We start from the raw sequence: 24,386 nt of genomic DNA on the forward strand, positions 1-24,386 counted from the left end.
CAACGGTTATAATCAAGTGTTAGTCCGTATGTTGTCGTTAAGACAATACCTTTGGCAGTATGATGGAAATGTAACACGAATAGCACCCAGGTATGTTACTCAACAAAACTTAAGTTAACGTACTTGATCATGTTTTTTTTTAAATTTTAATCTCAAACATCAAATTTGTAAATTTCTGGCATACAGCATGTTTTTTTTTAATGTTAATTCAGGTAGATAGAACTGCGATGGCTGGTACATGCATTCCTTCAAGGTCATCACGGCTGTTCGCTTTACTGGTGATTTTGCAATTAACAGTTTGTGAAGGTAAGCTAAGATAAAAAAAAATAGAGATGCGGTATGATGACCACAGTCTGGTATAAAAGGATGAAGATGGGACGGTTACAAGTCACATGACAGTTTTCAACAATGAGCAAAACCCCTACTGTATATTTAGCTATAAAAGGCCTCCACATGACAAAATATAAATCAATTTAGAGCCAAAAACAACTACAACTATTATGACAGACATTACGTTGCTACAACTACCAGATTTGGGGTATACTTATCAGGAAAACGGCGGGGATAACAATGTGTTTTACTCAACACTTGCCCTAACAAGTAGCAGAAAATATAAAACAAACTTAAAGGAGAAGGTTCAGTAAGACCCCTTTTTGGCCCCAAAATATAGCAGTTTCACAAAAGCATGAAAATGTAATCTTTTAGCTATTTACTTGACAGTCGAATGCTTCTGTTACATAAGTATAGTATGTTTTTGACAATAAAATGCACATATATCGAGTACTAGCATCATTAAGTCATGCTATCTTCATAATTTGAGCATTTTAGTTAAATTTTAGACGGTTTCCGTCTAAAATGAAAGTGGCCGCATTCGTGTTTATTCAAAATATTGAAATGTCAGTTGTATTTGATGGTATTTTGATGCATAACATATATAAAGGTCGAGGATGAACACGGATGCGGCCACTTTCATTTGTGACAAAAACCATCTGAAAAGTGACGGTTTTTTTTTTAGCATATTTGACAGATTTTTCACATTTAAGCTTGAATCGGAGCGTTTTTAATGACAAAATTAGTTACAATCTTTTACACAAACTAAATGAATCTTTTGTTATCTTCGGATCGGATATACCATCAAAAACATATTATATCAAAAGACACAAAGCACCGATCTTAGAATACTCGCACTTATTGACGGCTAGATCTAAAACGAATATCCATGAATGAATGAATCATTTCCTTCAAAACTTAAGACCACTGAACAACCTGTTCTTTGCACAAAGAAAAAACTAAGCCGCATATTATTATGGTAATTTTTATCTATCCTAACATTTATAGAAAAAAAACAAAGATTTACCGACGACCTGGTCATTACAGATAGCTTTTTTTTTTTTTTTTTCAGGACAGCTGACTTTTTCTACGGGTTATATCATTGAGGGACAGCCAATAACAATTTTCTGTAGAATACCTAATTTTGATCGCATAGCTCACTGGATAAAAGATGACGAACAGTTCACAGCAACAACTTGTAGTAATTCTGGCTTCTGTAAGGTCGAAAATGAAGGCACGAGATACAGGTATGCCAGTAATGTGTCTGGTATATCTGTGACCATTAGTAATATAGCCAGAAATGAAGAGAGAGATTGGAAATGTGGCCATCCTGGATATGATTCAACAGTCTACAGAATACGTTATAATGAGAATGTTTTCGGTAAGTATAATCAAAATCATTACTCTGATATTTTTCCTGATAATAGCACTATTCCTGTGATTCGGGATACAAGTTGTATAAGTCGAACACTCGATAATATACTAGAAACTATTGCTGTACTGTAGTTGCTATGAAAACAAAATGTAAGTAAATGTGTCAAAAACAAAGACAGTTTGTATAAGTTTTAAAAAAAAACATTCTTTTCTTCGCAATGAATCATGTGATAAATATACATTAATGGCCTGCATGTTGACGAAACGCTTTCGGAAAAGGTCCTTTTTGTTGTTGGCGATACTATAATTTGATATGATCATAACATTTACACTGAACCGATTTTTATATACGTTGAAAAAGCAGGTGTACTCTTAAACTGTAATATTGTACCATCGTAGCGACACAAACGAAATGAAATCTTGTAATACATGAAAACTCAAAGCTATTTGTGAAAAAGATGCACTCTTTCTTTGGTCGGGTTGTCACCTTGACACATTCTCATTTCCATTCTCAATTCTTCAATAGAACGTGTGCGTTGCTGTCGTAGACCCGTTATCTTTTTTTATACAAAAAAGTTACCCGTCTTATATCAAGATGTGAGTTGAACCCTTCAGACTAGAAATGATGACAAGTGAAAAGAGTATTTTATGATGTTTAAATGATTATTGCTTGCTCTACATCCGGTGGAAAATTTGTCATGCACATTCAGAATGAACAATTATTTTTAATTTACATTTTTTAGCAATCTTGAGCAGGTTCTGCAAAGTACGTTTTACCTTACAATAGATATTAGTTCTTTTAGGGGCATGCCGTGTCTTTACTATCCCTCCGAGAGAAATAAGATTTAACACACCTCATTCTTGGACAACATGTCGTGGCCATGTACTTGTACATCCCACTTTTACAATAGTTTCCTTGCAAGACTAGAGACGTATAGTGGTAATGATATTTCTAATACTATTAGCAGAAATATGTATATCCTCCTTACCTTTCATTTGGTCAGCATATTTTAAACTGATTCAATGTGTCGGATATATGTCACAGCTTTGATATACTAATTCAGAACATACTGTTAAAGGTATGAATTGTGTCTTCCGAACTTTCGAGGTAATAAGAGTTAAATGCTAGTATGCTTCACGACTGTAATATCTGAAAATAAGGGAGATTAGAGGATTTGTTGATGTTGGACATCGTCACTCCATAATGTATAAAAACCACGTCTGAAACCATTCTCGAGTATAAGTGATATATTTCAATTGAGCCTGGGACTTACCCGATTTCGTTAATATAATTGACTTTTTGAGGTAAATGTTTCATTATTTTTTAGAGAACTTTTCGATAACTTTTGTCATTCATTTTCCCTAGAACATTCCCACATGTAATTAAAAAATTATCATTGTGTTTTATTTAAATTTCCAGTTATATCCGATAGTGTTGTAGTAGATGGATTGGACAGGAATGTAACACTGGGAGATGATATACCCACTGTTACCTTGACCTTTACTACGGGATGTATGCATCCAATTCCTACAGTGGCTGTTTACTCCAAACAAGTAAGTATCCCATGACTGTAATAACTAAACACATGATAGAGGTTTGGTGCCGTAGAACATGTTAGGAATGAATAACATGTAAGGGTAAGCGTTAATGAGACAGAAAAAAAACATGTCACATTTAAGTTTATCACTGAACTAGTATATATTTGTTTAGGGGCCAGCTGAAGGACGCCTCCGGGTGCGGGAATTTCTCGCTACATTGAGGACCTGTTGGTGACCTTCTGCTGTTGTTTTTTTATTTGGTCGGGTTGTTGTCTCTTTTACACATTCCCCATTTCCATTCTCAATTTTATTTACATGCTTGAAGCTAGGTATTTTGTAAAATATTTTGATTGGAACTTTTGCCGTTGACACAGCAGATCTGAGATAGGTCACAACTTTAGTTATTTGAACACAACACTATAACGGTGTAAAAGTGTCTATCTGTGAACCTAAAACGCACTGAAATATTCTTCAAAGTCATTTTTATGAATGAACACTTTGAACGTAATTGATTTTAGATTTCATTTAAAGACTTTTAGCCCAAGTTTTTTAATAGTCTAAAGTAAAACTATTCCAAATTAAAATCCATATCTACAGAATTTTATATAAACTGGCAAAACTACATAAGTTATATACATCTTTAGATCCCAAACAAAAATCCCCAATTATAGGCTTCGTTTTCCACAAGCAGATTGCATCTACAAAAGACTTATCAGTGATGCTAAATTCAAAAAAGTTAAAAGGCCAAATAGTGTATGCAGTTTAAAAACACTGTGGGTCCGAAAGCCTGAAAGGTTATGCTATATAGTCATTAATATAAGGGTTTCGTTTGTAGGCTTATAGCTGACTATGCGGTATGGGCTTTGCTCATTGTTGAAGGCCGTACGGTGACCTATAGTTGTTAATGTCTGCGTCATTTTGGTCGCTTGTGGACAGTTGCCTCATTGGCAATCATACCACATCTTCTTTTTTTATTATTTCGACACGTGAAATCATACTTTTCATGATTCACAAGTGGGTATGTTATAGTTAATAAAAATGATTTCTTTTTCAACAGAACACCAATGCATCAATTACTTCAGAAATAGACTATGTTAATGTTACAAGTACAACGTGTACGGCACCGGAAGCTGGGTATACAGGGGCGATAACTATTTATTCAGATTCCACTTGTAATACTACACTCTTCCCAAGGTTGCTGATTACGCCGACAGGTTTACCATTGGAGTATACTACAACTGAATGGATTTCCAGTCATTTCATAAAGTTTCCTACTTGTAAAGGTAATTGTTGTTTAAACCTCTTAGTCGCTGTACTGTAATGTATATTTTAGAGCAGATTTTACTAAACCACAAATGTTCAATGAAAATGACCTACATTCTTCATCTTTTTAAAGTCTATATTCAGGTTCCGTGGATTTGGTGGCTGTGATTGATTTTGAAATAAAGATAATGCGCCAAATTCAACATATATCGTGTATATTGCACCATAGCTTTTCAAGAAACTGCTCAGTTTCGTTTTGCTTTCCCTTGTACTATAGCCGATTGTCCGCATATTCGCCACCAATATAGGATATTGTTCAGACAGGCACATCATACACTTCATTTGTACGTTTGCTAGAATTCACTTGATTAAATCTACGAAACAATAAGATATCCCTATCCCGTTTGCAACACGAGAGAAAGTTAATGCAATATATCAGTCTTGATTCTGAACTGATCATCAAGAAATTGAGAAATTTTGTACAGGTTTATTAAAGATATATTTAACTCATGGTGTCAATTTCTAAAATTGTTCCGAGAGGAGAAAGGAATTTACCTAACTCACCTTTTAGGCCACCTTATGGATAGATACATGTAGATAAATAATTTATTGCAATCGACGCTCAGATGCTTTTTTGTGTAATTCTACATATCCAGTGCATAACATTAGATCTCCGATGTTATGAATTGTTTATAAGTCTACAATGTAATGGGACAGAGATTTATGAAATATATATAAAAAAAAAATTCTACAGAAAACGAAATTAACAACTTTGAAAAGAGATTTTTGCATAATGCTTTGATTTGTATTGCATATACTGATTTGGGGCTTTATTTTATTTCATTTTATATAATATTGTATTTCTAGCGGTACGTTGTTGTTTTAACTTTTTTCAGTTCTTTGTAATATTGTAAAATTGGATGGTTCCCCTGCGAACTATATAAAGACAAACAAATATTTCTCAAATCTAAGATTAATAGTGTTTAGGGTGGAAACTTTTAAACTAGTATTCGATCTATTTCAAAGCCGTTTTATATATTATGGGGTACCGGTTCCAACTTATGCAAAAGCTCCCAAAAGAAATTAATGCGGCATAACATGCCCCCCCTCCATAACTCCTGTCGATCATCATTTATATTGTTCCCTGGACGATAAAGACAGTCTTGTTGAAAATTCAATTGAGGCATGTCATTTATAAAAATGATTATAGATTGAATGAACTTAACATAATTTAGTTATAAGAAATACTATGCATTCAAAAGTTGTTACTAAGGAATTTTTAAGTAGATTTATTATATCTGACAAGATTAACAAGAAGTAAGAAAAATAAATAGAATAATATTCTCCCTTAGGTAAACAATAAATATCAAAGACTTCTCACAGATTTTATAATGACCCAATATTTATTTACCCTCGGAGTTGTAAAATTTAAAGGCGACACTGTTACTTGTGGTTGTGTGATGAGTTGTTTCGTATCTTGTTAGTTTACAGCCTAGTACTTGACTTCGTCCAGGGGTCGAGGGTTTGTTAAGTAGGGGGAAATTTATTCGGTTTGGTATATTGGACCATAAACATTTGTCAATACACATACTTTGCTTAAATCTATACTGTTATTTGTCATTTACATTTTATGTTTAAATGTAAAGCTTGAAATTGAAAGGAATTTATTACGTTAAAGTAAATATATATCTAATCCTAAATTTTGATTTTCATGTTTGAAAGCATGTATTATTACGGTGGAATTTATTTATCTAGTTTATTTTACCCCAATTGAATATGAAGTATTTTGCCTCTTGTGTGTACAGTTTGCTGTGTCTTACAGAATTTAGGAAGACATAAATGATTTCCTAAAGGTGCAATCTCCGTCAAAAGTGTGCGTGAATTGATATTAAATTAATTCCCCATTCCTGATTAGGGTAGGTTTACTGACAATAACATGATGTGTAGGCAATAGGCTGTACCAGTGTTAAAACTAGTGCAAGCTAGATTGTATCTACATAGCAACAAAATTATATCTTAATGCCCGCTTGACTATACTAACTGATTTTATTTATATGTATGTTAATGTTCGTACGATTTTTATTTCTCGTTCATTCAAAGAGAAATGTAGGATAGTACACTATATATTAATGTCACAAGGTTTTGTCTTATCATTTGTATTGTGTTTGGTGCTTTCTAAAAGGGAAATAACACAACAACAACACAGTAAACATTTCAATAAAATGTGGATTAAAAAAGATTTACACGAACAAATGCCTTAGATATGATACTAATATAAGGATAACAGAAATTAGCCACACTATTGAATAGTACAACATATCACAACAATAACAAAAACAACAAAAATCGAAATACAACTATCATTAACCGTAAAAAGCAAATTCACAAAAATACTGAAACTGCGTATTATTGTATATGGTTTTAACGAAAGTTTTTGAAAAGTTTTTAAACGCACATGTTGTAACAAGATATCAGCTTCCAAGTAATCTTCATAATAAATTATTGATTGGGGCAAATTATTTACAACTACTCGAAATGGATAGATGTAATTGACTTCTTAAATTGCTTTGTCGTTTATGATTCTTAAACTAAATTTATTTGAGTGTGTATTTATTGATATTTTATTCAATAAAACTTTATCTTTATATCTATTAGATTTTGATTTTGTACTTACTTTCCGTAACTTCGACTTCAGATTTGTATGCTGAAAATTGTCATAAAAAAGCATATGATACATATTTAACATACATGCACTATAATTGACCGTTTAAATCTAGAGACGATAATTTACATAATTGCGTGTTTCTAATGGCCAAATAATGCTTCTGTTGAAGTTTATTTCAAAACATAATATCAAATATAACATGTATAATAATGTGTGAGTCGGGGGACGCCATCATAATGACAGAACATGCAGGGTTAGTCTAGGAATTAAAAGGAGAAATAGAATTTATTTATCGACAAAAACCGAATATTATTTGGTCAGTAAAAAAAAACCCATAGATTTGAGAACTGTTTTAACATCAAATATTGATAAATCATCAGATTACTAAGAAACTATGGTTCTGTTTCCTTCGGGTGAGTTGACCTGATACAATTTTGGCTTTCATTTTTTATTCCCACTAGATATATACCACTGCTGATAATAAGCCCCCGATGGTATCATCTGCCCAATAGTCAGAGATTCGGTCATTAATACGTGATTTAAAACAAACAATTATCAAATACCAAGTTGATAGAAGCTAAACGACCATCTAAGCTTCCAATTGCCTCTGTCAAAATTTACCTTAGACAAATTTAGTTACTCTTTTAGCTCACCTGGCTCAAAGGGCCATGTGAGCTTTTCTCATCACTTGGCGTCCGTCATCCGTCGTCCGGCGTCATCCGTCGTCGTCTGTCGTCGTCGTCAACATTTTACATTTTGAACTCCTTCTAGAGAACCACTGAATGGAATGAAACCAAACATGGCATGAATGTTCCTTATAAGGTGCTGACCAAGTGTTGTAACTTTGTAGCCGATCCATCATCCAAGATGGCAGCCAGCGGGGAACTTAGTTGAACATAGGACCCTATGGGAAATGCATACAAATGACTTCGTTTTGAGAACCACTGAATAGAATGAAACCAAATATGGCATGAATGATCCTTATGAGTTGTTGACCAAGTGTTGGTACTTTGTAGCTGATCCATCATTCAAGATGGCTGACAGCCGGGGACTTAGTTTAACATAGGACCCAATGGGAAATACATACAAATGACTTCTTTTAGAGAATCAATGAATGGAATGAAACAAAACACAGTATGAATGTTCCTCATAATGTGCTGACCAAGTGTTGGTACTTTGTAGCGGATCAATCATCCAAGATGGCCACCAGCGCGGGACTTAGTTTAACATAGGAAACTATGGGAAATACATACAAATGACTTCTTTTAGAGAACCACTGAATTGAATGAAAGCAAACATAGCATACTTGTTCCTTTCTTAATGAGGTGCTGGAGAAGTGTTGTTACCTTGAAGCCACATTTTATCTTTTTATATGATTTCAAAAACCCAAATAGAATCAGGCGAGCGATACAGGCTCTTGAGAGCCTCTAGTTCACATCTGTTTTTGTCATATATTAATAGCTTTTTACGTTCATCACTGGATTTAAAATTCTTAGGTTTCAACGTTCATAATGAAGTTCATTATTAGTACGTCAATGAGAAATTTGAAATAGGATTGAAAAAGATTGAATAATGAAAAAAGAGGAAATTTTACTTTGCAATAGACAAATTATACGATGCGACATATTTATTTTTGGTAAATGAAAATTAGCCTTTATTAATTTGGAGCGTCCAAATAGCTTTTCTTAATTTATCTCCAGAAACGCAAAAACCCTTAATTTTAAAAGCAAGGAAACACATACTCGAGTTCATGTAACAATCATCCGACACGAGGAAACGTATATATATATATATATATATATAAGTCTTCCATTTACTGAAGTCGCTGACATAGGAATGACGGCAGAAATTAGCAAAACAAAAAGCAATGCATGGACTAGACTAAGAGTCTCAAGTCTTAACTTAACTCGATTACAATGTTACGTGGCTGTGTAGGTATGCATCTTTTTATTTGAGTTAAGCAGCCTTGTTTCAAACTTATCAATACATTGTTTTCTTTTTCTTTTTAAAACTTACTGTTTTATGAAGTAGACTAGAAATGACCAGCACGTTGGTGTATGTATGTACTTCGTATCTACTTGTTCAGACATTTTACCAGCTTGTTAAACTGTTGTGAGTCTCTGGGACTACTTATCTGTGTAAACTGCATTGTTGTATAGCCGATATCCAAAGTATCCAGTTTAATTATAAAGGTCGCAATTTTTTATAACTGAATCAATGTGAATAAATGAGATTTTAAAACAAAACTTTTAAGAACCGGAAATAGTAGACAATGACACAATGATATTAACTTGCTTTGGTCGTATGCGAATTTTATCATAGAATACCTCGCGTATCAACATATTATAGAATACATAATACTAGATTGTTGCGCCAATGTGCGCAGCGATTTGTAAAGGAGGAATACAAGTGTGTGCGTGTAGAAAGGATTACAATTGTAGAATTGTTGTTTCAGACGAACAGACGAAAGAAAAGATTGTTAGCATATCAGCCACGGCGGGGTACAAAGACATGTTACTAATTTTACGGCAATTCGAACCAATGTAAAGTATTTCAAATCATTTCATACTCTGTGAGTTTGGATGGAGAGTGGTCTCGTTGGTAATCAGACCGCATCTTATTCTTATAGGAATTACAATTAAGCCTATTACGTAGAGCTGCTCACTTAAAATTTAAGATGTGTGAGTACATGCGACTCTTCCCTTTCCAACCCATCTGATCTGTATTCGTTTGGAGTTGATTCGTTTCCTATTTCTTTTTTGTCGTCAAGGTATATGGCAATCGTACCCTTTTTTACACCGGTACACCACTGTTGTCGTTATTTATAAACTTCCAACTGTTTCTGTCATAAATCCATGACTCGACGTACAGCTGACATTCAAATAGTTATAATATAGGTGTTCAAACCTAAACCAATCATTTAGACAACACGATCCTGTTTGTGAAGAGGGCTTACATAGGGTTGCCTGTTGCCCAATCCAATTCAATTTATATGAATAAAATACAAACTATAGAATAAACTAAACAATCCTGTTTATTCATGTGATGTCACTGTCAATGCAATCCACATAAAGACACATAAACAATATGATTAACTTTGTTGTAAGTATAATGTTTGTCCAAACGTTATTCTTAATCATATGTTCAACTTTTAACAGATGAACAAACCAGTCCTGGATTGACGCATTCCACTCAGTCTGATTACGTCACAACAACTATTAATTGTGTCACGACTCTGTCTGTGATCGACTCGACTACTCAGTCTGGTGACGACCAAGCTACCTACCAGGAACTGTCATCGTCTAACGAGAAAGTCGAAATGGCTGTTGGAATATCCATTGGCTGTGTTGTCTTTCTGATAATTGTCCTGTACATTGTTATTTTGGTGTTCAAACGAAAGAAAAGTCATGACCAAAATCTTTTTGATCATCTTTCACAACCTGAATCGCATACCCAATCTTTGGTGCCATCTATTATATCTATAGATCAGTTCGGAAATGATTATGATGTTAATTTTAATTCTAAACTGTTCTCTGGAATGTTGGAGAGTTCTAATCCTACCTATCAGGTGGAAGTTTGTGAAAATGAAATGAGAACCTCTCCTGCACCTGAACAAATGGTCAGTTCTGAATTAGTTCTCTCGCCGGAATCTCTGTGTAAGTCTGCAGATGAAATATCCACTTATTCTAACGAAGCAGATACAAGTGTTCGCCAGTCCGATCCTGGTGGTAGTTCCAATTCGGGAGACGTAATAACATTTGTACTCAAAATGTAAATGCTATAGAAAAAAAAGGATTTTTGGTGCAGATTGTTGTTGTATTTGAAAAACGAGAATTTTTACAAATAAAATGCATTAAATATATTAAGTAAAGTTTTTAATGTACCCAAGCCGATATTCATGAATCCAAAATTGTACATGTAGCAGTGGGAATTGCGGTGACAAAAATTACCATATATTTTCTAAATGAACGCTTTGGTGTTTGTCTTGTTCTCCGAGGATCCAATTGCATTGTTGTACAATACTATACAAGGTCCTGGCATATACATAAAAATAATATACTAATTATCACACAATATGTGCAAGAGAAAAATGAAGGATTACTTTGTACAGAACTTAGAGTTTCTAACTTTCCGGAATTTAATTCCGGATTGCCTTATCTATAATTTTCTAGGGTGCCTGTGCCAAATCAGGAATATGACAGTTCTTTCCATTCGTTTGGTATGTGTTTTGTATTTGATTTTGCCATGTGATTATAGACTTTCCGATTAGATTTTCAGTATTTTTGTGTTTTTACTTTTTTCTTCGTAGTGTTATGGACTTATGATATCTTTTAAGTTTTTCGGTTATGATATTGTATTTCTTCGACTTTTTGAACACCAATGGTATCTCTTTGCTATTTTACCGTAGGAGTTTTCAATATACTAATTTTAGATGATAATTATCAAAGACTAATACTTCTGGCTAATATCCAATGTGACGCCATTCGGAAATGCCAATTGATATGTAATGATAACTTGCCAGTGTCTCTTCAATATTGTCAGGTTGTATCTTGTTGTCATTTAGTTGATATCCCATCCGGGTTTCAAAGCATTTGTATTTTACATTTATAAAAAGAAAAAGAAACGTAGAAAAAAGTCCACACTGTTATGATTATACCGGTAAAGGTGTTCAGTTATAGCGTTATGGCGTTCATTTTCACTGAACCAGTATATATTTGTTTAGGGGCCAGCTGAAGGACGACTCCGGGTGCGGTAATTTCTCGCTACATTGAAGACCTGTTGGTGACCTTCTGCTGTTGTGTTTTTTTTATTTTGGTCGGGTTGTTGTCTCTTTGACACATTCCCCATTTCCATTCTCAATTTTATTTGGTATTATTAAGATGAAAACAAACCACAATTTGTTATAAGTTATATTTTAAAGCAGGACTAAAATTGTTCCTATGGTATTTGTCATTGAAATGATATTAATCTTGGATAGTGTGCGTGATTTCCTCAACTGTTTATAACTTAACTTATGAAAAAGAAATGCTGGGTTCAAATAGCTATCAATGATACCAGGATTATGATTAGAACGCCAGACGCGCGTTTCTTCTACATAAGACTTATCAGTGAAAAATATTTATATAGGTAAACAAATACAAAGTTGAAGAGCATTGAGGATCCAACATTGTGCCAAATACGGCTAAGGTAATCTTATGCTATGGATAAGAAAATCCATAGTTTTTCGCCAAATTCAAAGTTTTGTAAACAGGAACTTTATATAATAAAAAAGACCTAAGTAATGACCACTAGGCTGGTACGAAAACGTCCATCAGCAGTGGTATCGACCCAGTGGTGTAGATAGTTATCAAAGGTACCAGGACTATAATTTAGTACGCCCGACGCGCGTTTCGTCTATATAATACTCATCAGTGATGCTCATATCAGACAAAGAACATAAATCAAATGAACATCGAGTCTTTAAATGTGCGAGGAAAACACTTGACCTTAACACCAAACTCGTTAAAACACAGAAAACAATATATATACAAAAATCAGACAAATCATAGGTAAGGTTCCTGATAAAAGACTTTCACATTATAAATATATATTCTTCTACGTTGACTAGAAGTATAGGAGAGGGTTGAGATTTCATTTTTGCGCCTGACCTAAGTCAGGAGGCTCTGGCCTTTTTTAGTCTTGTATGCTCTTTTTATTTTAGTTTCTTGTGTATAATTTGGAGTTAAGTATGACGTCCATAATCACTGAACTGGTATAGAAATTTGTTTAGGGCCAGCTGAAGAACGCCTCGGGGAGCGGTAGTTTCTCGCTGCATTGATGACCTATTGGTACCTTCTGCTGTTGTCTGCAATTCTATGGTCGGGTTGATGTCTCTTTAACACATTCCCCATTATCCTTCTCAATTTAATCCAGAAACGTTTATATGTATAACAATTGTGCAGAAATCTGCTTTTTAAGCGAGTTTTTCCTTTCTGCAAAAGTGGCTACACTTTTTGTTAATTTTTAGTTTATAAGTTTTGAATATTTAAGCCTTTAGCATCACTGCAGACACGTATTTTTGAAATTCTCATTTGGCACAGAAAATTGGTATCGTTAATGTTGTTATACATTTGTAACTTCATCTCCTTTTGCGTATACACATTACAGCTGGTCAATCTGAACACTGACTTATGTCCAGTATACAAACTTTGTCAATGGTTATGTTACCGTTAACAGTTATCATTATGTCTACATTTCATTACTGTAAATGTTGTGATCTCAAGTGAAAATTTGAAAATTTGAAATTTGAAAACTCTGTAAACTAAACTTTAAATTTTTGAAATATTAAGGTATTTCTATCCAAGGAATTGATTACCTTAGCTGTATTTTGCAAAACTTTTAGGAAATTTCGGCCCAACTTCGTGCTTTATTTGGCCTTTTCAACATTTTCTCATTCGAGTATCACTGATGAGTCTTTTGAAGACGAAGCGTGTGTCTGGCGTAAATATAAAATTTCAATTCTGGTATCAATAATGAGTTAATTTTCACTCTTTCGAAGATATATGCATAACATTTAAGTTTATATTTTTCTGCACCAAAAGTGCATTTCGACATCAATTGATACTTCAGTGATGCTCGAGGGCAAAATTTATAAAATCAAAACATTCATCTTAGTGCTTTACGCTCTTGAACACAATTCTCATTGTGTTATTGTTGAATGTTCTATGATAGTTTTTGTATTCTTGTCTTTAATTTTTACTATAAATGTGCTTTATCTATATGCCTTTGTGTGCTTCTTTTTTACATATTTGTTTGCATTTACAGTAATTAAGATTAAAACACAATGCTGATACCTGTCTGTTTTTTTTGTTCACACATTGTCGTCAATGTAATGAAATTTGATGAAACTATCATACAAGTGAGAGATTTAGCTAGCTATAAAACAAGGTTTAAACTCCCATTGTATACATAAGAAAATGCCTGTCCCAAGTAAGGAATATGACAGTTGTTATCCATTCGTTTAATGTGTTAGAGGTTTTGATTTTGTCATATGATTTGGAATGTTAAGTTTTAATTTTTTCTCGGAAGATTTTGATAGTATATTGTATTACGCAGTACTTTATGTTTGCTACTGAATGTTCTAAACATACGATTTTGTTTTTCAATACACATGTTTCGTTGCTAACAGATTTGCAATCCATCATAACTTATGACAAGATCAGTCTGTTATTTCTACCTCCAAATTCATCCTTAACTAAATCTCACATATATATATGAATAGGATGATTGTGTCTGATCCATTTAAATTCATATAAACTTGGAAAAAGAAGTGCAGTCCTATTTCAAACAAAATTATCATAGTTGTGAGGGGGCGGGGGGATAAAAACCATTTCTACAAACTGATTGATGGGAACATATATTTTTTCTACTGGAGACATAATACAGAATAAGTGATACCAGTCTTCTTTTTCATATACCGCGATAATGTTTATTTGACATGGATTTAGATTTTATTTACGTACACAAACCTGGTCTACGATGATTATGGTACACTCTCAATAAAGGAACAACACTCTCAATAAAGGACCAATTCGGCTTTGTGGAAAAACAGCAGGTGGGTGTTTTAATTGTTTTGTTGGTCGGTTGGATTATGATTAAAGCCATTACGTTCTCTTTGTTACATTATGTTGGTCGGTTGGATTATTATTAAAGCCATTACGTTCTCTTTGTTACATCATGGTGGTTGGTTGGATTATTATTAAAGCCATTACGTTCTCTTTGTTACATCATGTTGGTCGGTTGGATTATTATTAAAGCCATTACGTTCTCTTTGTTACATCATGGTGGTCGGTTGGATTATTATTAAAGCCATTGCGTTCTCTTTGTTGGTCGGTTGATATAAGAAGGAAAGAGTCGGCGTATCTAGAGTTAACCAAAGACAATTCCTTTGATGTGTTTGAGCTTTTGATTTTGCCATATGATGACGGACTTTCCATTTTGAATGTTCCTCGGAGTTCGGTAATTTTGTTATACCTATTTATACACAGGAAAGCAATCATTTTTTCACTTAGATCATAGACGCAACGACTGGGATAATCTCTGCACCTCAGTGTTGTTAATTTTGCAGAAAGTATTGGAGTAATTATTATGAAGAAAATCACAAACATACTGAACTCCGAGGAAAATTAAAAACGGAAAGTTCTAATCAAATATCAAAATCAAAAGCTCAAGCACATCAAACGAATGGATAACAACTACAAAATTCTTGTCTTGGTACAAGCATTTTCTTATGTAGAAAATGATGGATTGAACCTAGTTTAATAGCTAGTTAAACATCTCACTTGTATGATATTCGCATCAAATTCCATAATATTGACAACGATTCGTGAAGTATAGAATTCCTACACTTGTTGTTTATAGCTTTGGGAAGATTGACAACAGAGGAAGCCTTTGGATACGCTGTTTTGTTTTCCTTGGTGGGCATGGTTATTGGAGGCATTTTAATACTTGTTTTGTACAAGATACTATTGAATTCCGGGAAACTATCCTTGTTTGTACTAGGTGAGTATGAACATGTGGTTTATGTAGGTTTCATGTATATTCCCGTTTCATACATCATTCGAGTCATTTTCATGAGATTCACATGATTGATCATCGATTCTTAATTTGTGTGAAATTTCTCCCTTCGTAGGGCACAAATAACAACAACAAAAAGACAAGTGCCAAACAATTTTAACAATTATAACTAAAAATAGACACCCTCAGTAAAGATATCAGACACTTCGTTACGACAGACGTGCGTTTCGTCTACATAATTCTCGAGTGGTGATCGAGTTGAACCAGCTAGAAGGACAAATAGAAACAAAGTTAAAAAGAATGAAAACAGAACTAATACTGAATTGTTGCTTTTAAGCGTTTGTTTAACACTAATGATAGTCATCACCCGTTTTTTTAACATTATTTGCCTTAACAGTTCTCAAGGGTACCAAGCTTATAATTTAATACGCCATACGCGCGTTTCGTCTACACCTTAGTGACGCTCATATCAAAATAGTTAGAAAGCCAAACAAGTACATAATTGAAGAGCATTGATCATTCAAACTATAATCTGTATAACTGATATACTTTTGCACCTTTTTAACATGTGTTTAAATAGAGAATAATACATGGCAAAATCCGTATCATATGTCGTATCATCCCGAGACATCAATATCAGCCCGAGGGCCCTTAGGCCCGAGGGATGATATTGGTCGAGGGTGATACGGCATGTGATACGGATTTTGCCATGTATTATACGCTTTATCATATATTTCAACAGAAGAGTTTTATATTATATTGAACTGTTTTCTGATCCATAGCACTGGGTTACCTTCAGTTCTGCTTTTGTCTTGTTTCAAAGCTTTAAAATAACTGCTCAATTATTTATACGAAGCACCTAGGTTACCTTACAATCTGTTGTTTTGAAAATATTTTGTTTATTATTGTATTATTGAGTGTTTTGTATTTTTTATAGTTGCATTTAGTGTGCCAAAAAAATTGTTGTAAAAACTTGATGTTCGTGACGTTACATACCAAACAATGACGTCATTAAAAAATTGACCTATTTTTTTTTTATTTTTTTTTTTAATATTTGATTTTTTTTTTTTTTTTTAATAGAAAAAAAATCTTAAGCAAAAAAAACCCCAAAAAACTGACTTAAGCTTAAAAAAAAAAAAGAAAAAAAAAAGGTATGCGATACGGGTTTTACCATGCGATACGGGGTACATGCGATACGGGTTTAGCCATGCGATACGGGGTATGCGATACAGGGTAGGTGATACAGACTGGAAAAAAGAACCTTTATTAGATATACAAACTAGCTGTATTTTGTACTAAATATATGATAAACATGTTTATATGGTCATGTTTACAGAGTCTACGCACGAATCCAGTACAAAAGTAAAGCTGTACATGACGTCTGCCCTTATAACAATCCTCCTCTGTTTTGTTATCGCTGGCATTGTGGTAGCAGTAGAATGTGGAAATACGGAATGTTCAGGTAACGACAACATAGATATAATATACACGGTAGCATAAATCAAGACTGGTCAAAGGCTAAGTTGGCCTTAGATGGATTACCTATTCTTTTTTTTGCCTTTTTTAGGCTAACCTTTTTTTCACGTTTTAGGTTGTATATTGGTTTATAGTTTTCAATGTTAAGTTTTTAGGCTGTTCAAATGTAGATATGCCAAGAATAGCCTTTGACAAGCAACTAAACTATAGTTTAATTTTCATCTATAGGTTATATACAATTTTCAACAGTATAAGAAAAGTTTCCATCAAATATTTCACTTTGCAAATGAGTTAAAATACGCACGTTTCGTGTAGATCATTAAGCTAGGATCAGACAAAAAAAAAGTTTTGTCCTAAGCATTTATAAATGTGAAACTTGTCAAATTGTATTTCCATATTAGCAGAATTTTTATTTCCATTTTGTCAAAATTGGTTTTTTTTTTAATCCAAATTGAATGCTTATTTTTATTGTTTTCTTCTTTTTTGGTGTGTAACCCGGATTTTTTTTTCTCGATCAATTTCATACTTTTGAACATTAGTATACTACTGTTGCCTTTTATTTTTGTATTATTGGCTTTCAATAATTCAACCTCATTTGAATCTGTATTCATGCGACTTTCAATTTGAACTTAGCTGGAGATAACAGTTATCAAAGTTACCAGGATTATTATATAAGGGATCAGAAAATTCTTAGTTTTTCGTGATCAGTAATTTTATAATAAAACATGCTTACATTGACTGAAAAAGAAACCAGGAGTTACTAGGAATATTTTAATTTTAATATGCGAATTAAAGTCAAAAATCAGTGATCATGATTTTGACAGTTTCAAAATGTCTCTGAAAGATGCATTATCTGTGGATTTAATGTGCAATGATGTACCCCTAATTCTCATCTCTGATTTTACTGAAAAGTCACATAGTAACAATTATCAAAAAGTAAAATCACAAAAAAACTGCACTTAGAAGAAGTCCATAATCACATGGCAAAATCAAATAACAAAACACATCAAAAAACGAATGGACAAGAACTGTCCTATTCCTGACTTGGTACAGGCATTTTCAAATGTAGAAAATTGTGGATTTAACCTGGCTTTATAGCGCGCACCCTCTCACTTTGATGACGGTCTCATCAAATTCTGTTATATTTACAATGATGCGTGAACTAATCAAACATAATGAATAAAATGGTCAAAATATGGGTACAGCAGTCATCATCGTGAAACAATTTTAGAAGGAACAATTTAACAGAATACAAAAACATATATCTACATACACATTCATTACCTCGCGTGTCTAACGTCAGAAAATGTTAAAACGACACATATTTTTGTCGTTCAGTGAATATACAAACAATTTTAAAACTAAATATAGGCAATGTTATCATACAATGTTGTATTCTATACTTGACGCCATCTAATTATGAGATGACTTCCGAAGACTTTCGAAGGTCTTCGCAATATCGTCTTACTTGAAAGATGAACTTGTGTCATTTCAGATGTAACTGTTGGAAGATCTGCAGCATTTGTAGTACCTGGAACCTTGTTACAGTTGCTGACTGTGTGTATGGTAGTTTATTTGTTTGTAAGATGTTGCAGTAGAGATAAAAGTAAGTAATCTAGTTATTGATTGTATAGAGGTATTGTGTGAGATCAAGTTAACAACTGTACAAATTCTCCTTTTGATTATTCTGATGAAATGGTGAAGTTTAAAAATAAGTTGTTATTTTCCCAACATTCCAAGGTTTGTATTTCATGTCATGATATTCTTGAAGCTATTAAACAAAGAGTTCCAAAAATTGATCAGGTTGACCGTAATTAAATATCTGTTTCACAGATGATAACAGAGATGTTCATAGTGTCGTGATTACATTTTATACACTTTCCCGACCTACCGAAAATTGTTACCTGGTTTGTAATGATATGAGCACCACGACGGGTGCAACATGTGGAGCAGGATCTTCTCACCCTTCTGGAGCACATGAGATCATCCCAAGTGTTTGGTTGAGATCGTGTTGCTTAGATTTCGTTTTTTAGTTCTCCATGTTATGTGTTTTGTGTAATTTTGTTTGTCTTTTGATCTTTTTTTCTTTTCTAATCATTGCGTTGCCTGTGTATTTTCTTAATAATTTGAATGTCCCGTTGGAATCTTTTATTCCTCTTTTGAAATAAAGGGGAGGGTACCTATAGCATATTTCAAATAAAAAAAAGGATAATACCGTCCGCGTAAACTAAGACATCTTGTTAAAAAAGAAACGGTAAATCTCTTGTAGATTAAGATATCATTTTTTGAATGACCTGATGATAAGTTTCTCAAAGACTGTTTCATAATGAGGATTTGTGCGAGGTTTTAAAAAAAATACAGAATATAAGGATGAGGAGGAGGATTTGAGGAATAGAGAAAAGTATGCAAACAATTTAAAGATGGACAATAGCAGTGAAAAAAATGATTATGACAAATACCAATTTTAAAGATTTTTAATCGACTCGGCAGGGGTTCGAACTTACAACCTCCCGCACTCGAGGCGAACATGCTACCACTGAGGCAGCTGAGTTCTTTAAATAATATCATTAATAAAGAATACAACGAAAGGACTTCCATACTACTGTTGCCTTTATTCCATCAATTCCCTTTGACATCATGTTAAAATGAAGGTGTTTTATTGAATTTGAGAGTATCAGGATTAGTTGTTTTAATTTAAGAAGACGATAGATCTTGTAAAGGACGTGTTGTTGTTATTAGAGAGGAGTACATATCATGTAAATTTCAGCTGTTGTAGAAATGGTTATGTTATTATAAAGAAATGATATACATTTTAATCGTGCATTGTCTTCGGCAAACAAACATAGTTATCATGACAGAAAGGAAAGTGAAATAGTTAACTTTCAGTTCTGCGTTCTCATTGCTTTCTAATATGAATACTCTTGGCACATTTTTTTAAAATTTCGGGTCCTCAATGCTCTTCCACTTTGTACTTGTTTGGCTATTTAACCATTTTGATCTGTGCGTCACTGATGAGGCTTACGTAGACGAAACGCGCGTCCAGCGTAGTAAATTATAATCCTAGTACATTTGATAACTAATTAAATACAGTACAAATTTATGAGGTATTCCAAACAGCACTACTGAGGATGTTAATATTTTGTTTATTTCAGGTGGAGTAAAACGAATGGAGGAGTAAGTATGACTTAAGATAAAATTTCCTTTCAAACATTACATCAAATATTCTAGATCATGAAATTTAACTACTCAAGTGCTCATAATTGGTATTCCGATTCTGTCCAAATTAGTGATTACGACTCATTTTCACAACAGAATGACAACATATAGAACGAAAGGATCCATTTTTGTTAAACATGCCTTTTTGGGCAGATAAAGAAATATCAGCTGTAAATATGCGAGGTCAATGCTTGTTATTGTTATAAATGCATTGATAATTTTCTAAATAAACTTTTCTTTATTTGAATGACGATGTTTTATTTGTACATACATTTATGTAGCAATGTATTTACAGAGATCACGTGGGCAATATTTCTCACTATGGTAGAAGATCGGTAACAATAACACCGTCAGCTATTGATGTGTAAGCACTTTTTAGTCTTATTCTGAACTTAGTTTTACATCTAACAATCCAGGTTAGTTGATATGAACAGAAAAGCATGTCACGTGATATAATGACTTTGAGGTTAAATAAGGGGTGTTAATGTTGGGTGCACACGTCTAAAAAACAGCAAAATAATTACACATGAAGAAACAGCAAAATTCTTACACATGAAGAAACAGCAAAATACTTGCACATGAGACATGTAGATATGTTTTTTGGATAGAAACATATGATTATAAGTCTTTCACGTGATAAAATGACTTTGAGGGTAAATCAGGGGTGTTAATTTGTAATTGAGGCTGGGCTATAACAGTAGTTGGTTCTATAAAAAAAAAGAAGATTCATCAAATTTGATAAAGTAAAGAAAAATGTTTGTTTTTTCTGTGATCTTCGATAGGTAGCTATTTTGATTTTGTCTAATTTGATTTTTATATATTTGCAGTGATACTGTTGGACATTACTATAGCAATCAGGTTTACAAACAGAGTGAGAACTTTGTCAGCTCTAACGATAGCAAAACGCGTACTTTTGAAACATCTCGACAGAATGTCGGAAGAACATTACGTGAAAAATCTGAAGACAGTTTGAATCTGCATTCCGACCGAGGATTCGTTAACAAGACATCAAGAACGAATACAGAGCTACCAAGGTCAACACACAAGGTCAAAGATAACAGTGAGTCTGAAGTCAGTATTGATCTCAAATCTGACAGATCTTCTGTCAGTAAGTTACAAAAAGATGAAAATCGGAAGCTAGAACCTTTAACAAGTACGCCTTTAAAAGAAACTGGTTTGAACAGAAAACAAGGTGATAGCGGGTATAATTCGAAGAACCCTGGCAGCATCTCAAGTGTTGAAAACAAAGATGCTGTTTTATTAAGTGGCCAAAGTAACATAATAGCACCTACAAACCAGCTGACGGATAAACAAGAAGATTACAGTAACAGCGGTTCCAGCTCGAGTGACGAATCAATCAAAGATGGTGGATTAAGCCCGGACATATACAGAACAGATCATACACGAAGCGGGTCAAGATCCGAAGTGATGCGAAATACCTCAACGCCCGCTACTCCTGGACATGTGACAAATTACCAAAGTAGCGAACAGTCAAAAGTCATGGTAATTCCGGATGAACATTCGTCGTGCATCATATCCGTACCTACAGGAGAGGGGAGTTCCGAATCGTCCAGTGAAGATAATGAAGTCGTGCTAAAAGATGGAGAAAAGTCGAAAGGCAAAAAGACAACGATGAAACGATCAAAGAAAAAGAAATGGAGGAAAAAGAAACAACCATTTGTTTCTCCGGAACAAATTGATAATACTGATAAAATAAAAGTGCCTAAAAAGAAAAAGGCAATTAAAAAGAAAAAAGCTAAAATAATTATATGAAAAAAGAGAGATGGATTTAATTAACTGGTTAAAGTGGGAAATGTATACTCAATATCAGATCCTATACAGTAAATATTATGATTATGATTGGTCTTTAAAGATTTATTGAGGCAAACAAAGTTTTTTTTTTTTTTTTATAATTTATAATTTATAATAAAATACTCATATGAAAGTTTACGAAAATCTGAGAGATTTTTATTCACGATTTGTAATATTTTCTCAGCTGTTTCCCTATATATGTACCTGTCGTATCTCCTATCTTTAATTTGCTCTTACAAAAAGGAAACTTTCAATGATTTTTTTTAATCTCTCTTAAAAATCATATAACATTCACTGAATATAGACATGGTATTAATATTCATTTTGATGTATAATATACTAAATCAATACGGTTATTAAATACGATACGATAAACATGATATATTTTTATTGCTCAATATTCAGGTTCAAATATTTAATTCATTAAGTTTAAATACATTTAAAATAAAAGCAATATCACCTATAGTAAAAAAACACGAAATAAATTTTCTTTTGAAAGTTTTGATTATATTTCAATTTTACAAAAAACCATGGTAACTATTTCACCTAATGAATATTTGTGCTTTTACCAAGCTGTAGCTCTATAATAGATGTTTCCTAAATAATACTCTTGGCCCAAAATCTAAGAATTGTTAAAGGTTGGTATTGAAGAGCAAAGATGGTTTGTGTGAAAGGTTAGAACATATGACCGTACGCGTATGGTCGGACCATATGAGTATATACTCGTATGGTTATTAACGGCCCGGACCATATGAGTATTTTGACCATATAGGTATTTTTTTCAAATATGCATTACACCGTTTCAATAATACAACAAACTTTATCTAAAAAAGAGTGATGGTAACATGACAATGTATTAATTCAAAGGCTACGTTAAAATTAAATATTGATTCCAAAGATAATTTTCATCGCTTATTACATTCTTGCATGTAGGCTTATTGTGACATTTACTTCCACACGTGCGGTAACATAACTTTTTTTCGAGGTTTTGGGTTATTCCGATGTGTCTACGGTGTTTATGAAGCTCTAGATTTCAAATATCGTAATATGACTGCAGTACACCATATTCACAAAACAACTTAAATAAAATATGTTATTTGGAAGTGACTTCTTGTGTAACAGTTTAATGAGCAATTTTTGGAAGTTGTCTTTTCAAGTCGACATATTGCTATTCACTCGTAATAACAAATCGGTAATGGATATCGGTATAAAATGTTATTATTATAGTTTTGACTAGCCTGGTAGTAAAATTAACTATGTGAAACTTTTTTTATTCAGTTAATCTCTTTATTATGATATGATAATAAAATTACCTATATCATAGCGTATTTTTAAGGAACGTTCATACCATATGAAGAGTTTAGAAGTATTCAAAGTAGCCTGAAACAGACTGTTAATTACCCCGACCATACGCGTATGGTCGGACCATATGAGTATATACCCATATGGTCATGACCATACGCGTATGGTCCAAATACTCATATGGTCCGGAACATATATATGCCATTTTATTTTTCATTGTTGAAATGTATGTTTGTTTTATGGTAATTAAGATTATAACACAAAATTGACTGTTGTACTCTTATTTTTGACATTTGTACCTATTATTTAGATCTAAGAAGATGTGATAGGAGAAACAATGAGAAAAATCACCATCCTAGTCACAATAAGTTAAAATTCACAATTTTAGATCAAAGTCCAGCCTTCAACACGAAGCCTTGGCTTACACAGAACAGCAAGCTATAAAGGGCCTCAAAAATGACTAGTGTAAAACAATTCAAACAGGAAAACCAAATATGTCTTTTTGTTTTTTTCGCACATTATTTTTTATATAGGGAATTTTTTTACTGTCATACCAGTGAGATGTTTAGCTTCTATAAAACTAAACATTTCTAGAAAATGCCTGTATCAAGACAATAATATGAAGTAGGATGCGTTTTATTTTGACATTTTATTCTAAATTTCCGGTTTAAATTTCCCTTGGATATCGGTATTTTGTTATTATTACTTTTAAGTAAAATTTCAAATTCCTATATAATTTGAAAATAAAGGCAACAGTAGTAAACCGCTGTTCAAACGTTCAAATTTAGTTATCAACACGAGACATCATAAAGTTCATTAACTATGACTCGAATATTATCTCTTTCCCTTATCT

General features: G+C 33.1%; 1 protein-coding gene across 2 annotated transcripts; it reads left to right on the forward strand.

Annotated features, from left to right (window-relative positions):
* The first annotated feature begins 12 nt into the window (after positions 1 to 12).
* LOC134720608 (uncharacterized) lies at positions 13 to 24,001 on the forward strand. Of its 2 annotated transcripts, XM_063582961.1 has the most exons (11): positions 13 to 90; positions 213 to 306; positions 1,403 to 1,711; positions 3,125 to 3,258; positions 4,301 to 4,526; positions 15,572 to 15,712; positions 17,064 to 17,189; positions 18,699 to 18,809; positions 20,356 to 20,377; positions 20,715 to 20,783; positions 21,247 to 24,000. In XM_063582961.1, exons 2-11 carry the CDS (start codon positions 228 to 230, stop codon positions 22,190 to 22,192), a joined length of 2,163 nt encoding a protein of 720 aa, XP_063439031.1. In that variant the 5' UTR covers positions 13 to 90; positions 213 to 227; the 3' UTR covers positions 22,193 to 24,000. The 2 variants fall into 2 exon arrangements, with proteins under 2 accessions (XP_063439031.1, XP_063439032.1); XM_063582962.1 differs by lacking the exon at positions 20,715 to 20,783 and having other exon boundaries at positions 21,247 to 24,001.
* The last annotated feature ends 385 nt before the right edge of the window (positions 24,002 to 24,386 follow it).

Source organism: Mytilus trossulus, chromosome 6 (assembly GCF_036588685.1).
Source record: "Mytilus trossulus isolate FHL-02 chromosome 6, PNRI_Mtr1.1.1.hap1, whole genome shotgun sequence".
In the NCBI taxonomy this organism is placed as follows: domain Eukaryota; kingdom Metazoa; phylum Mollusca; class Bivalvia; order Mytilida; family Mytilidae; genus Mytilus; species Mytilus trossulus.

Coding starts and splice junctions, on each gene's coding strand:
- LOC134720608 (XM_063582961.1), top strand. CDS start 228: ATGGCTGGTACATGCATTCCTTCAAGGTCATCACGGCTGTTCGCTTTA. Junction 307..1,402: donor GCAATTAACAGTTTGTGAAG/GTAAGCTAAGAT, acceptor TTTTTTTTTCAG/GACAGCTGACTTTTTCTACG. Junction 15,713..17,063: donor ACTATCCTTGTTTGTACTAG/GTGAGTATGAAC, acceptor TCATGTTTACAG/AGTCTACGCACGAATCCAGT.